Source organism: Mauremys reevesii, linkage group 11 (genome assembly GCF_016161935.1).
Source record: "Mauremys reevesii isolate NIE-2019 linkage group 11, ASM1616193v1, whole genome shotgun sequence".
Taxonomy (NCBI): domain Eukaryota; kingdom Metazoa; phylum Chordata; order Testudines; family Geoemydidae; genus Mauremys; species Mauremys reevesii.
In genome coordinates, this window is record NC_052633.1 from 27,280,809 (window position 1) to 27,296,342 (window position 15,534).

Below are 15,534 nucleotides of genomic sequence, written 5' to 3' on the forward strand. Positions count from 1 at the left end.
AGGTGCCAACTGAAGATGTTGGAGAACAAAGAGATCAGGTGGCCTCCTAATGCCTGGAAAAGAGACAAAGGCCGGAGGAGGAAGTGTCAGTGCCTGTGCGGACTTCTGGGAGGCGCATGGTGTGGAAGGGGATGCTGGGATGCTTTGGAACTACTCCATACAAAGCCAGTCAGGACTCTGGGGGAGCCTCCTCTCTCTGAGCATACTGACTCCAGGGCAAGAAGCTTACACCTTCCTGGGTCTGACCTCAGAGCATTCAGCATGCCCTTCCACACTGTGCGCTTTCTGCAGCGAGTCTGCCCAGGCGGGGTCCTGGGGCAACCAGAGGTCCCTGCACCCCAACTCCGCAGTCAGATGTGACTCTCAGCCAGCCGGTAAAACAGAAGGTTTATTAGACGACAGGATCACAGTCTAAAACAAAGCTTGTAGGTACAGAAAACAGGACTCCTCAGTCAGGTCCATCTTGGAGGGTGAGGAGCCTAGACCCAAGTTCTGGACCTCTCCCCATTTCCCCAGCCAGCTCCAAACTGACACTCCCTCCTCTAGCCTTTGTGTCTCTTCTGGATCTCTTCTGATCTCTTTGTCCCCAGCACCTTCAGTTGGCACCCATACAGTCTTCAGAGAAAACATTAAGAACATTCCCACTTTGTCACAACAGGCGCAACAAAATATAATACCGTATATTGAAGCAGGCAAGTGCTGCTTCTGACTTTCCACTTTTAATTGACCCTTGTAATCTTGTGGTGCCAACACGTTGTAGCTTCATTTTATATCGGCTTACAGGGCGAGAGCGGGGGGCGGGCACCACCATTTTGGGCACCATCAAAAATCATACAAACCTGCCGCCTATGCGCGCGTGCACACACACACACACACACTAGATTTTTTAAGCAATAGCTCTGTCATGTAAAACAGTCTAGAGATGAAATATACTATTTTTTCCCTTAGACATTTTCAAAAGAAAGCTTAAATAAAATACAAACAAGTAAAACAGTTAAGGTACTGCTATGGCAAACAATTAAGCACATGCTTAGCTATACTCATGTGAGTAATCCCATAAATCAATGAGACAAAGTTAGGCTTACATTTAAGTGGATGCAAGACTTATGTTTAAGATTTACAAACAAGTACACAGATGCAGAAGGAAAAAGAATAATTGGAATATTCAATTCTAGAGAACTATGGCCCAAGAGAAAAATATGAATCCATTGAGGAGGTTCACACATGTACTCCATATGCAACAAACAGCGTTTATCCCGTCCAAGTTTCTCTTTTGTGCCATTATCACTGGAACACAGGTGGAAGAAATTAAGGCAAAACAAATATTTGAACATTCTTAAACCCAGGCAACTCAAGAACTATTGAAGGACAACCCTTGTATTTTTAGGATAAAGAAAAATGAGCTTCAGTTCTACTTAGGTTTTAGCATGGAATAAAAACAACATTTGGGTAAAAGACATTAAATGTTTGCTTATTATTTTTCATCTCTATGAAACAGGTTTATTCTCTGTCTGTAAAAATAATAATATATAGGATTAATAAAAAAAATAATGTGTCAGCTCCTGTGGAATGATTCTGGGCTAGTTTTCCTGTATTATGACTACAAATCTCAAATATCACACAGTGTCTCGAGGTAAGAACATAGGAACAGTCTTGGTCTCATTGACCTGAGTATTTACCTTCTTTTTCATCAGGAACAGCTAGCCACTGGATTAATGCAAAGAGTAGTAGGATCACTAAACAGGCCATTCCTATCCCCCTGAATGTTGCAGCAGCCCCTGTAATGAGAATTATTTTTAGAGCATTTGTTTAGGTAATACAGAAAGAGACAGATAATGTGATGACTTCATTCAGCGCTTAATATCCCATGTAAACTTTCTTTTTATGTGGCATCTCCATTGCTGGAGGTTTGCAACCATAGCAGCTCGTTCTGTATGATCTTCTGCTAATCTCTTTGTGGATGAACAGTCCTTTTGATCTACTCCGGATACCACATCAGAGTCCATCCAAGATCAAACTCATTAGGTTATTCCCCTCCCTTCTGGCACTTTCAGCAGCAGGTTATTTTACATGGACTCTGAACAAATTATGCTTTCACTTCTCGATTGAGTGTGCAGAGGTTGCATGACAACCACACAATAGTGAACAGCCATTGGTCATCTCATGAAGGATTCATCCAGCTGCCTAGCTGAGGACAGGGCAGTGCTTATGAGTGGATTTGCTCACATAATACTAAAAATTCAAGGCATACTATTACAAACACATACACATATAATTATCAATGTACAAATCTACATGTGTATAAATAGATTTTGTATGTGATTGAGTGTAACAAATATGGCTTCATTAGCAATACATTAAGTGTACATATGCACTACTAAGAAACTGCAATCACACTTAAATAAAATGTTTGCTTACCAAGATAGTTGACCAAAACCCCTCCGATCATAGCCCCACATCCTCTGCCCAGACCCAAGTGGAGACCTTGTAGAATCCCCTGAGCTGAAGTTCTTAATTCTGGAGGCACTGCAGCACTAAGATACGAAATACAAGCTGCCCATATGGCTGCATGGGTTACACCTATGGAGAGGAAACATTTTAGAAAGCACTAAGTTTGTTGTCATGATCTGTTTTCATTTATTAGTTGACAGTCGCAGTTAAATGTCCTGGGAAGGAAGTGTTTATATTAAAAGTACTAAAGTCAGCCATATTCTTCAGTCTTTCATGAAATAACAAAGCTTTCAATTTTTTCTGTGATGCCCAACCTGCCTAGAGATGCAACAACTACAGCTGTCAATCGCCATTAACTCACACGATTAACTCAAAAAAATTAATTGCGGTTTTTAAAAAAATCACGATTAATTGCACTGTTAAATAACAGAATACCGATTGAAATTTATTAAATATTTTGGATGTTTTTCTACATTTTCAAATATATTGATTTCTATTACACAGAATACAAGTGTACAGTGCTCACTTTATTTTTTTATTAAAAATATTTACACTGTAAAAATGATAAACAAAATAGTATTTTTCAATTTACCTTATACAAGTACTCTAGCGCAATCTCTTTATCGTGAAAGTGTAACTTACAAATGTAGATTTTTTTTTGTTACATAACTGCACTCAAAAACTTTAGAGCCTACAAGTCCATTCAGTCCTACTTCTTGTTCAGCCAATTGCTCAGACAAATAAGTTTGGTTACAATTTTCAGGAAATAAGGCTGCCCACTTCTTGTTTACGTCATCTGAAAGTGAGAACAGGCGTTCGCATGGCACTTTTGTAGCCAGCGTTGCAAGGTATTTACACGCCAGATATGCTAAACATGTATATGTCCCGTCATGCTTCGGCCACCAGTCTAGAGGACATGCAGACACTTGTTAAAAAAAAATAATGCATTAATTAAATTTGTGACTGAACTCCTTTGGGGAGAATTATTCGTCTCCTGTTCTGTTTTACCCACATTCTGCCACATATTTCATGTTATAGCAGTTTCAGATGATAATCCATTGTGTTTGTTTTAAGAACACTTTCAAAGCAGATTTGACAAAACACAAAGAAGGTACCAATGTGAGATTTCTAAAAAGAGCTACAGCACCTGACCCAAGGTTTAAGAATCTGAAGTGCCATCCAAAATCTGAGAGGGATGAGGAGCGGAACACGCTTTCAGAAGTCTTAAAAGAGCAACACTCAGATTCAGAAACTACAGAACTCAAACCACCAAAAAAGAAAATCAACCTTCTGCTGATGGCATCTGACTCATGATGAAATGAACATGCATCAGTCCGCTCTGCTTTGAACTGTTATCGAGCAGAATCCATCATCAGCATCCATCTGAAATGGTGGTTGAAGCATGAAGGGACATATGAATCTTTAGCATATCTTGCATGTAAATATCTTGCGACCAGGGCCATTCTTAGGCATATGCGGCTGCCTACGGCACCCGAAAATTTGGGGCACCCCTGGGTCTTAATGTCCACCCTCCCACATTTTCCTATCCTTGTTCTGACCGTTCCTGCGGTCTCCCACAGCTAGCCTGGTGAGTCTTCCTCCCTAGGGGATCTAGTAACTTAAAATGAAAAAGCCTTCCAGACCTATTAGCACAATATTGAAACTGTTAAAGAGCCATTCAAGTGGTAATGAAGCCATTTAACAGGCATTTGCCAACCCCTTGGTACCGATGCTCCCTGGATTACGCAAACCCGATTTACAGAAATCTGGATTTATGAAAAAAGTTCCGTATGCTTTTTTTTTTTGGCGCGCATGCAATTGTCGGAGATACATTCCCGATTTACGCAAAATTCAACTTATGCAAGGCGTTCCACAACGGAACACTTGCGTAAGTCGGGGAGCTTCTATATCTATTGTCAGTTTCTGAATTTATTGACAAAAACAGTTGTGTATGACTGTAATATTTACTCAGAACGTTAGTCTACAGGACCTTATTTTTAAAGATAATTTTAAACTATTTCATTAGAAGATTATAGAATCACATCTCTAAAAAAATCCTTCCGTAGATTATTAGATGCACAATCTCCGTATTCATCTTTAGCTTTAAATGCTTGGATCTTCAGACATGTAGTTTTTGAAATAAATCCTTCAAAGGACCATCCTTATCTAAAATACACATTTTAATTACTATACTACAAAAAACTTGCTTCCAAAGTCCTCTCTCCTTTCTGTCCATCCCTATCTCCCTTCGCCCCGCTGTTGAAGAGATCCCTTAAAGGGACAACACCCCTTTCCTTCCAGATAGCCGGACAAACGAGTTTCCCTTTCTTTACTGCTGACTATTTGATGAACTAGTTTTAAGAGACCCTTCCAGCAAAATCAGTTCCTTAGTAAGATATAAAATCCTTTGTTATGCCTAAAATAACATATTGGAAACGTATTTTTTAAAGTTGGTGAAATTTCATAAACATGTCTGTTGTTACGGAGATTAAAGTAAATTAGTGTTCCTTTTTCTAAAAGCAATGAATATTGTTATGAACACACTAAACCTCTGTGACTGATTAATTTAAAATAATGTATTTGTTTCAGTGAGTTAAATATGTAGTAATCTGGAATGATTACTTTATGAAGGCTTAAGAGTACATTTAAAATATAAAATCAGTTTAGAAATACTGGTTAAGAACATGTAAAACAGAGAAGAGCTGCATCATGTATTCCATTATATTTAATGCTGTATTCAGCAAGACAGCTGCCTTGCCCTTACTACAAAGTTTTTGCAAAAAAATCTCTGGCAAACTTCAGGGCATATCAAAATACCCGTGACTGACATTTTTTATTCCCAAGTTTAGTGCTTTTCATTAGGTACCTTCTGCATATCCAGTCTTCACCATCTGGCATGCAGTGGAAAACATCCTCCATTTTCTTTTGAAAAAACCACTCTTCTGCAATTTCTTTCTAATGTCATTTGGGTTCAGGGATTTGGCTGGAAAGGGGTGAGCAGAGAGGGGGAGGGAAGAGAGGAGGGAGACAGTGGGGAGAGGGCGGGGCCTGGGCAGGGAGAGGGCGGGGCCTGGGGCAGAGTGGGGCAGGGCCTGGGGCAGAGCAGGAATGGAGTATGGGTGAGTCCACAGGCAGAAGAGATGGGCTGGGAAGCTTGGTATCCTTGCTGCCTCGTCCCTCCTCCCACTGGGCTGCAAGCCCAGACTGCTGTCGGGCATAGGAGCACCAGTTTAATAATACTGCGTAGGGCCCCATAAATTCTAAGGACGGCCCTGCTTGCAGTGCTGGCTAGAACAGTGTCATGCGATCGCCTGTTCTCACTTTCAGGTGACATTGTAAACAAGAAGCGGGCAGCATTATCGCCTGCAAATTGTAACCAAACTTGTTTGTCTGAGCGATTAACTCAACAAGAAGTAGGACTGCGTGGACTTATAGGCTCTCAAGTTTTGCATTGTTTTGTTTTTGAATGCAGTTATTTTTTCTACATAATTCCACATTTGTAAGTTCAACTCTCATGATAAACAGATTGCACTACAGCACTTGTATTAGGTCAATTGAAAAATACTATTTCTTTTGATTTTGACAGTGCAAACATTTTAATAAAAATAGAATACAAAGTGTGCAGTGCTCACTTTATATTTATGTTGTAATTGAAATCAATATATTTGAAAATGTAGAATACATTCAAAAATATTTAAATAAATGCTATTCTATTATTATTTAACAGCGCGATTAATCACGGTTAATTTTTTTAATCGCTTGACAGCCCTAGCAACAACCCATCTTTCTGTCAATAGCTCCTCCTCCTCATGAAAGTAGCTGGGGGCTTCACAAACCCTAAGACTGGCTCCTAGCCTATGGGCAATCACACTGTCAATGTTTCTTAGGCTACGTTTGCAATACTGAGCCTGCGCTGGCATAGCTATAGCTGCCAGCACAGCCTTGTAGTTTAGACGCAGCACACACCTACAGTACAAGGAGTTCTGCTAGGGTAGGAACACCACCTCCCTAAACAACGTTAGCTATGCTAACAGAAGCACTCTTGTGTTGGCATAGCGGCATCTACACCAGGGGTGTTTTCAGTCTGGCTCTACTGTTAGGGGGTATGGTTTTTTCACACCCCATGACTGACACAGGTATGCTGATATATGTTTTAAATGTAGAAAGGCCTTAACATTACTGCCACATTGGAAGGCGTTCAGAGGCTAATCCTTATATGTACACTGACATCTCTCTATGCAAATCAAACTGTTTTAAAAAAAATAAAATAAAAGCATGTTCTAAGAACCACCTCAAAAATCAATTCTTTCCAAACTCTTGGCACTACTCACTTTGCATTTGCACTTGGCTTTGGGAGATCTTGGCTGACAGACCATAGAGGTTCCTCAGGGTTAGGCAAGGTACAGCAAGCTTTGCTTAGGCTGTTTTGAGTCAGACGCAACAGGGTTTCTCCCACTGTTGTAAGTCTGCTTTGATTAAGCATGCCATTACAAAGCAGTTTTGCCCACCGGCTGACAGACATCACCAATTTCCATTGCTAACAGTGGTAGAGGTCCTTTCAGATATAAATAATGCATATGCATTTGAGGCACTCTTGGCTAATCAAATAATAATACATTTTGGGTGCCTTTATTATTTTTTTTTCCTTACCATGGAAAATCAGACTATGCAGAGACAATTTTGCCTAAGGCAGAACATAGCAGTCAGATGTCATGGAGAAGAAAAAAATATATCAGCTGGCAAGGAGAGGGGAAGGTTGCTATCTGCAGCCTCAATTTGAAATCCTGACTTTGGGGCAAGAGGCAAGAATGAAATGGCAATTTTGTAGAGAGTTACATGGTGAACACACCTAAAGCTATTTTACTGTGGTTCTGCTTTAAAAAACCCTCATGGATTGGCTGGTGATATTTTTTCAAGGTTGGGTGGAATTAAATATAGTCACAGCTCATCCCCTGACTAGCCATTGCTAGCATTTGTCCAATTGCCAGTTTAGAAATGTGGTTTGGAGAATGGATGATGTAACCAACAAGGATCAGTCCTATGTACCTGATTTATTAACCAACATCAGGGAGAGACAGTTCGGTTCTGCAATTGCTGATCAGTGTAGACTGAACAACCGCATAAGCTAAATTAAATAAGACAAGAGTAACAAATCTGTAGGTGGCATACTGACATTCAGGATTCCACAGTATTCATTTAATGAATGGCAATATATTTTGATGTCTAGAAAGTTCTATGTTTATTTTTCACTCTCTGCAAAAAGTCTGATTTAGATACTTTACAACAAAAATATCTGCGAGCTTCAGGAAACTCAGTAACAGAGGATTAGTCAGCAGATTACAGAACACACCATGATTAAGTACACATCTAGAAATAATTTTTGAATTGTGAGTCTGTCCTTACTTATAACACATCAAGCTTGTTGAAAGACGACTTATGCTAGATATGCTGAGTGATTTTCAGACTACTTTATACAGTATACATGGGTCCAAAAATAATTTTAAAAGTACTAATATTGAAAAACCTACTGGTTACATAATGATGAGATCACTGATTGATTTCATTGCAAGTAGAAAGTAACTATTGTCTTCTTAATCCCCAATTTAAAGGCATAAACCAACAAGGGTGATTCAGTTTTTGGAAAACTATGTCTCATGCTGATTAAGGAAATCACTTAAAAGCTTATGTAATGCACTCAGACTGTCAGTTACGAAAAAGAATAAAATATTAATCATCAAGTTAAAAACCTGGCAAATCCAAAACATTTCTGGTGTACTTTTAATAATTTGAGTACCGTGATAATTTATTTGGTAAGGAAAACAAAGGCTACAATATTAAAAACACACATACACCCCAAGTCTAAAACAATATGGCCCAGAGAAATGCCTGGTGTTTTTAATTCCCTTCAAAATGAACCCAATCCCTCCTTTAGAGCCAAATAGGATGAAGTTAGCTTTTTATTTTCTGTATGTTACTAAATCATTTGGTTTTTGTGATAGTCATCTATATAGCGTTGGCAATTTCAAACTACTTTAAAACCGAACCCTAGTAAGAAATCTGTTTGGATCAGAACTAGTTAAATGTTTCAAGAGAGACTGTCCATGTGAAATATAAATCAAAAATCAAATACATTATCTTGCTTTAGCCACTGGAATCTCTTTGGACACAAGATCTACAGTAACAATTTACATCAAAGTTTTCTACTCATGCTAACCTCTAGCAAACTAAACTTTAGAGCACGGATATTTTATGGGATGTAGTTCATCCAAACAAAAAAGGAAAGATATTTCATTAATTACCCACATACCCCTCTCTCCCTTGAGGAGTCAGATAAATATACTCTGACTCTCCTACCTAGCTGTTTAAAATAGCCACAAATTAGAATGGGGTCACTGAATCACTGTTGCACAATCCTGATGTACAAAGGAAGCTCTATTGCAGAAGACACACAGAATCATAGAATATGGGCTCAACGGGTAGTGATCAATGACTCCATGTCTAGTTGGCAGCCGGTATCAAGCGGAGTACCCCAAGGGTCGGTCCTGGGGCCAGTTTTGTTCAATAGCTGCATTAATGATCTGCGTGGACTGCACTCTCAGCAAGTTTGCAGATGACACTAAACTGGGAGGAGTGATAGATACGCTGGAGGATAGGGATAGCATACAGAAGGACCTAGACAAATTAGAGGATTGGGCCCAAATAAATCTGATGAGGTTCAACAAGGACAAGTGCAGAGTCCTGCACTTTGGACGGAAGAATCCCATGCACTGCTACAGACTAGGGACCAAATGGCTAGGCAGCAGTTCTACAGAAAAGGACCTAGAGGTTACAGTGGACGAGAAGTTGGATATGAGTTGACAGTGTGCCCTTGTTGCCAAGAAGGCTAACGGCATTTTGGGCTGTATATGTAGGGACATTGTCAGAAGATCGAGGGACGTGATCATTCCCCTCTATTCGACATTGGTGAGGCCTCATCTGGAGTACTGTGTCCAGTTTTGGGCCCCACACTACAAGGTGGATGTGGAAAAATTGGAAAGAGTCCAGCGGAGGGCAACAAAAATGATTAGGGGGCTGAAGCACATGACTTATGAGGAGAGGCTGAGGGAACTGGGATTGTTTAGTCTGCAGAAGAGAAGAATGAGGGGGGATCTGATAGCTGCTTTCAGCTACCTGAAAGGGGGTTCCAAAGAGGATGGATCGAGACTGTTCTCGGTGGTAGCAGATGACAGAACAAGGAGTAATGGTCTCAAGTTGCAGTGGGGGAGGTTTAGGTTGATATTAGGAAAAACTTTTTCACTAGGAGGGTGGTGAAGCACTGGAATGGGTTACCTAGGGAAGTGGTGGAATCTCCTTCCTTAGACGTTTTTAAGGTCAGGCTTGACAAAGCTCTGGCTGGGATGATTTAGTTGGGGATTGATCCTGCTTTGAGCAGGGGGTTGAACTAGATGACCTCCTGCGGTCCCTTCTAAGCCTGATGAAGAGACCTGTTCTGTCTTGGCTGGTCTTGTGAGAACTGTTCCATTTTATGTCAGTTAACTATTCTATTGGAACAAATCTGGCATTGTTTCTCAGATCATAACAACTGTGCATTGCTCCTCCTTGAAGAGTCACAATCAAATTATAACCTTTATATAACCAGATGGTCAGCGCCTACATAAAGGGCTTTCAAACGAACTCTGATTGTGTAAAAGGAAAGATTTTAGTATCATAGCCTATCCAAAAAACTGGCAGAGTCTAATAAAACTGTGATGAACAAACCACCCCTCCCTCCCCAAAGTTATTTACTCCACAGAAGTAACCATCTTTGCTAACTTAAACTGGAGCTTCAGGTGCACAAGGAAAGCAAGATTGGTCCTGGTACTCAGTTCTGGAGCTTTTTAGCCAGTTGCCACTTTTGTAACAGCTCCATATCTTTCAAATTGATATTTTCAGGTGACCAGTCTCATCACCCAGCTGGACAATTTAGAATGGCTGCTATTTGACAGATGAGGTAATTTTATACTGGGAAAAATTCTTTGCCAGAATAGAGTTCAGCCCATTGTTTTGAAACCGACATGGCCCGAGTATTTTAGTGTTAAAACTATAGTCACTCTATTGAGACAGAAAAGTGATTGATTAGGCTCTTAAGCGTCTTTATATCTATTAAATGCAAAAAAATCAACACGTTTGAAAGACAACAGTTAAGAAGGGTGGATTTATGCTTGTGTTAACTTTTTTTTTTAAATGCTCTAGCCACCAAGGAAAATGTTCTGGAACATCCTGTCCCTGTTAAATTTTTCAATGGCTTTCTGTTTGGAGAATTAACACATACAGCATTGTATTTACACCCCATAGGCACTCATTTGGCAGGGAGCGTTGAAACTTCTAGCAATTTAAGAGTTAATCCAAACCCTTATTTTCATAACACCATGCATGTGTGAATAAACAAGGCTTATAGTTTCCAAACTCTTTCGTTAGGAAATAAGTGTAAAATAAACTCCTCTCATTTTCTGTCTTAAGAAGATGCCGTGCTTGGAGCAGCTCTCACCAACTTCTATACACGGATAGCTACGAAATTGTAGCATGGTTAAAATTACAATTAATAGATGCAGTTTGCACAGTCTCTTCTAGAAATCTCTCCATACCCTGCAGTGGTCTTGAATGTTTATCTAGAAATTCAATGTAAATTTCTAATTTTATGTTAATTAGAATATTTAATCTTCTTTAAAATTAACTTATCCACCGTTATATACAAGTATTTCATTTACTTTGATTTGACAATCAGAGACCAATAAATGAAACAGTTTTCATAGAGAACTTCAGTAATCACAAATATCAAATCCCACCCTAGGTAATAAACAGCACAAGTTTGCCATATGTTACTCTCTCAGTTCTGCTAAATATATAGTTCTACAGAAAAGTCATTAGGCATTGGAAACACTGTTAGAGCATATTGTGATAAGACACTTATCAAATCAACAATTTTGAAATATTACATTAAAATGCGCTCATGCGACGTATATAATGAAAACAAACATTTGGAAACCAGAAGCACTAGAGCAAAACAGAAGGTTCATTAACACCACAACTTGTAGTGACTTATCGAATGTTGCTCACTTTAAATGGGAGAGTCAAGTAATCTAGGTCTCAGATTAGAACCACCTCAAAAATGGTAATATGGTGGGGAATGATCTTTCTGTGAACTGTGTTGCATGCTACAGTAAATTAAGAGTATAAATGGTAGAAAGTAAATCTGAATTATAGTAATCTAATATGCTTTTAGTAACACAGCTAAGGTCTTTTTAAAAAAAATATGATTTTTCATCTGACAGGAGGACTCAAAATGATGCTTCTGCACAGACCATGCATATCATTAATCTCTAATTTAAAATAATGGTCCTATTACTTTTTATTCAAATCAACTGCTTAAACTAAAAGGTTTGCCTTGTCTTGCAAGCACATAGAGGGCTTTGTTGAAACCTAAGTTCCTGTCAGGTTATAGTAGCCTAAGCTATAAATCACAGAATGCCACTGAAAAACAATTGCAGAAAAATTTAACAGACAGGATGTTCCAGAACATTTTCTTTGGTGGCTAGGGCATTTAAAAAAAAAAGTTAGCATAAGCATGAATCCATTCTTTTTAACTGTTGTCTTTCAACTGTGTTGATTTTTTGCATTTAATAGATATAAAGAAGCTTAAGAACCCCAGCAACATGTGCAGGTGTGTATTCAACTCATACGCCTGTCTCTTTGTTTAGTTATAGGGTGTGTTGCTCTCAAGCAGATCTGTTTGGATCAACAAACAGAACAGTGTGCAGATCAAATGCAGAACCAACCTCCTGACGTCAAACCTTTTCCATGACAACCACTGTAAAAATGTATGAGACCATAAAGTCTTTTGGGATATTTATAGTCAGAAACAAAGAGCTACTGGACTTTCTCTTAATCACAGCTCAGATGGCAACATGAATAATTTAAGTGGTTCACTTTATACTATAAGATCATAACTGCATCATCTTACCTTGAAGTACTTCCATAGGGAGAACAGTCCAGGCATTTTCCAAATAGGAGATATAAATGTAGCGAGCTGTATTACAGGCAAGGCCAATATAGAGCACTCTAAAGAGAGGAAGGGGAAAAAAAATAGTCATAGAGGTTTGCAGTTTCCGTGTCTTGTATGGTACTTGAAATACACCTGATTGCTTTCTAAATCCTAATACGAAAGCGAAATGCAGCACAAGGAAGTGTGTGCTCACGCACAATTTCTTAGTCAAAAATCTTCCGTTACAAAGATCCCACACCCAAGCGCAACCTCTTCCCGCTCTGCGGGCATGCAGTTAAACTTGTTCCAAGTTAAAAACAAAAATGTGATTGATTAAATTAAAACAAAACCCCAGGAGAATTCTTTTCAAACCACTAATGGAAAACAAATTAATCCTAAATCTGTCTAGAGTTAATAGACCCTCTGAACTTCTGACTAGGTAATGTCTAGTGTCTAGACATTACATTTTATGTAATGTCCTACTGCGTTATATTTTAGAGAGAATATGGTTTCCATCACACCTGACACCAGTCTTTTTAAACGCCTCAATGATTCACACATCAGCCATACAGTTTAAGAAGAGTATAGGTCCATATTATTATAGGAATTTATTTAATCCAAGCTGATGTAAAGTTAGCATTCCAGGAGTTGCATCCAGTTCACTACTTCTTTGAAATATGTACTCTTCCCCCCAAAAAACCACAACAATAAATACTCCATGTAGTGACAACACTATTGTTGTCACCTGTCTAGTTTTCAACAGGACAATCCAGTTTGGAAGCAAGAGGCTAAGAGTCAGGTTTTAAAATAACTGTTGACCAGAAAGCTCAAGCCCAGTTTTCCCAGTTCATTTTCTCCTCACACTATTTAACCAAACATTTTCTCTCCTTTCCTGACTTCAGGCTTCAACCCAATTGCTTCTTCCTCACCAAGCTAAACTATCATTACTAGAAGCAACCTTTGTTGTACATCATATCTTTTCTGTGGCTCTAAAAAGGAAACATTCTAGTAGGAGCAGATAAATCATCTCTTTTCCAGGACCAGGGGAAGAGGTAGATTTGGATAACAGACTAAATTAGTCTAAATTAGCAACAAGTCACTTTCCCTTGTTGTCCATCACTGACTGGAAATACAATCTCTAAAATCAGAAAGGAAGAGGAACATGACTAAATCCCCTTACCATTCACCCATACATACAGGGGTAACATTAACTTCCTCCCTGGTTTGCATTCGACAGGTACCAGGTTCACCTAACTTTACAATAACCTTTTCTGATTTTAAAAAAAAAAAAAAAAGGTTATTTTTCGCTCTTGATTTCAACCACTCTTTTAGCTTATTATACCCTGCTTATTATACCTCTCTACAAGGCAAAGATGAGACTGCAGTATTTACTGATCTGCACTCAGGTGTTTTGTAAAAGATCTTGTTATTCAACTTGCAGTTTTCTAGTGGACCTGTTCCTAGTGGGAGCGACAGCAGAACATTTAAGGTGGACCGACAGATGTTAAAAAAAAAACCACCAAAAAACAACAACCTTAATCTTAGAACGATGCACTGCACCTCTTAAATAACCAGGGTTATGCTCAGGATTGACCCACAGGAAAATTAAAAAGGAAAGGTTGGCCTAGGGGTTAAGGCACAGACCTGAGTCTCTGAATATCAGGGCTTTATTTCTTCCATAGCCTCAAACTCACTATGCACTCTTAGCAAAGTCATTTAATTGTCATTTAATTGAATTTACCATGTGTAAAAATGAGCTAATGCTTTCCTATTTCACATAAGTATTGTGAAGCTTAAATCAACATTGTGTTAAGAAACTTTGAAAAATCTAAGATGGAAAGTACTAATACAAATGCAGTATTTTTTTTTTTTTAAAGAGGTCCCATGATGTTCAGTCTTACTGGCTTCCACTCAGACAAATGCCACAGCATGTACTATGCTCATGCTATCACTACCCAAACATAACTACACTGGAGCCAGTCTACTGGGATCAGGTAAGCTTGTGCAATAATGCCCAGATTTGCAAAGTTTGTAATATTTTATACCTTATAGTAATTAATGTATTTTTGCAGAAAGTCTTACCATACACCCCAACAGGCCGGCTCCAGAGACTCTGCTTCCACTGGTGTGGCAGGGGGTCCATAGCTGATATGTGTTGCCAGGATAGTGACACTGGATCACCACTTAGAGCAGAAAATGGGGAGCAATGGCAAGGCTGGACATTAACAGGCAAAGTGGGTAGGGAGATTAAATCTGTAGTGCACAAGAGCTACAACAAATTTGTTCCTTTCATCCATTCATCTCTACCATCTTTCTGTCCAACAACTTCACTTCTTTTCCTTGATTGACTCCTGTGCATACAATTTCTTGCCAACTTTCTCCCAAAGAGAAAAATGGCCCTATCCAGGAAGCACACTTTTCATATCCCTCCTCATCAGTTTCTCTTCCTTTCTGCCAGCCTCCCTTAGCTCAGAAGCAACAAATCAAGTAAGGAATACGGACAGAGTTCTTCTGTTTACTTGTCTTTCAGAATGTTCAGCTAGATATTTATAAATCGAACCCAAAATGATCACATTTGAGTGTCAAAAGTTTAAACACCTAATTAAAAGTGGCCTGATTTTTAGAAGGGCTGAGCCATTGAATTTAGGAGCTAGTAAGTACTTAGGGAGCCTTCATCATAACCTCTGAGCAACTGCTTGTTTGATTTTTCTCATCTTTCCATGATCCTTCATATCTTAGGACACAGCTGCTTAGCAGAGCTGGGCAAATATTTGATATTTCTGTTCACTGACAGTTATGAAAAAATAATAAAAAAAGGTTCAGGTTGAACTAAAATTGAAAAATTACAACAAACTGGAAAAAAAATCTATGTTGGGCAGTTGTAAAGGGCTAGATTTACAAAAATACATGGAGGAGCCACTGTCCTCCTTATAAAACTTTTAGTCCAGTGGTTAGGGCGCTCATCCGGGATGTGGGAGACCCACCGTTCAATTGCTCTCTTTGCCTGATGTGGAGCAGGGACTTGACTTGGGTCCTCCCACATCCTGGGTGAGGACCCTAAT

At 39.1% G+C, this 15,534-nt stretch overlaps 2 protein-coding genes across 14 annotated transcripts in view; one reads left to right on the forward strand and one right to left on the reverse strand.

The window, feature by feature from the left end:
• Nucleotides 1-15,534, forward strand: part of NEMP2 (nuclear envelope integral membrane protein 2) — a 71,230-nt gene that overhangs the window by 39,240 nt on the left and 16,456 nt on the right. The window contains exons 9-10 of one of the 2 annotated variants that reach the window (XM_039494259.1): nucleotides 14,350-14,466; nucleotides 14,545-15,270. In XM_039494259.1, coding sequence (XP_039350193.1) covers nucleotides 14,350-14,437 — 88 coding nt within the window. In that variant the 3' untranslated portion in view covers nucleotides 14,438-14,466; nucleotides 14,545-15,270. Of the gene's footprint in view, nucleotides 1-14,349; nucleotides 14,467-14,544; nucleotides 15,271-15,534 lie in introns of those variants that run through there. The other variant, XM_039494260.1, reaches the window with a different exon arrangement.
• Nucleotides 1-15,534, reverse strand: part of MFSD6 (major facilitator superfamily domain containing 6) — a 49,716-nt gene that overhangs the window by 7,317 nt on the left and 26,865 nt on the right. For all 12 annotated transcript variants that reach the window (XM_039494254.1, XM_039494246.1, XM_039494248.1 and 9 more), the window contains 3 exons: nucleotides 12,452-12,549; nucleotides 2,419-2,580; nucleotides 1,680-1,778 (listed from right to left, as the gene is read on the reverse strand). In XM_039494254.1, coding sequence (XP_039350188.1) covers nucleotides 1,680-1,778; nucleotides 2,419-2,580; nucleotides 12,452-12,549 — 359 coding nt within the window. The remainder of the gene's footprint in view (nucleotides 1-1,679; nucleotides 1,779-2,418; nucleotides 2,581-12,451; nucleotides 12,550-15,534) is intronic.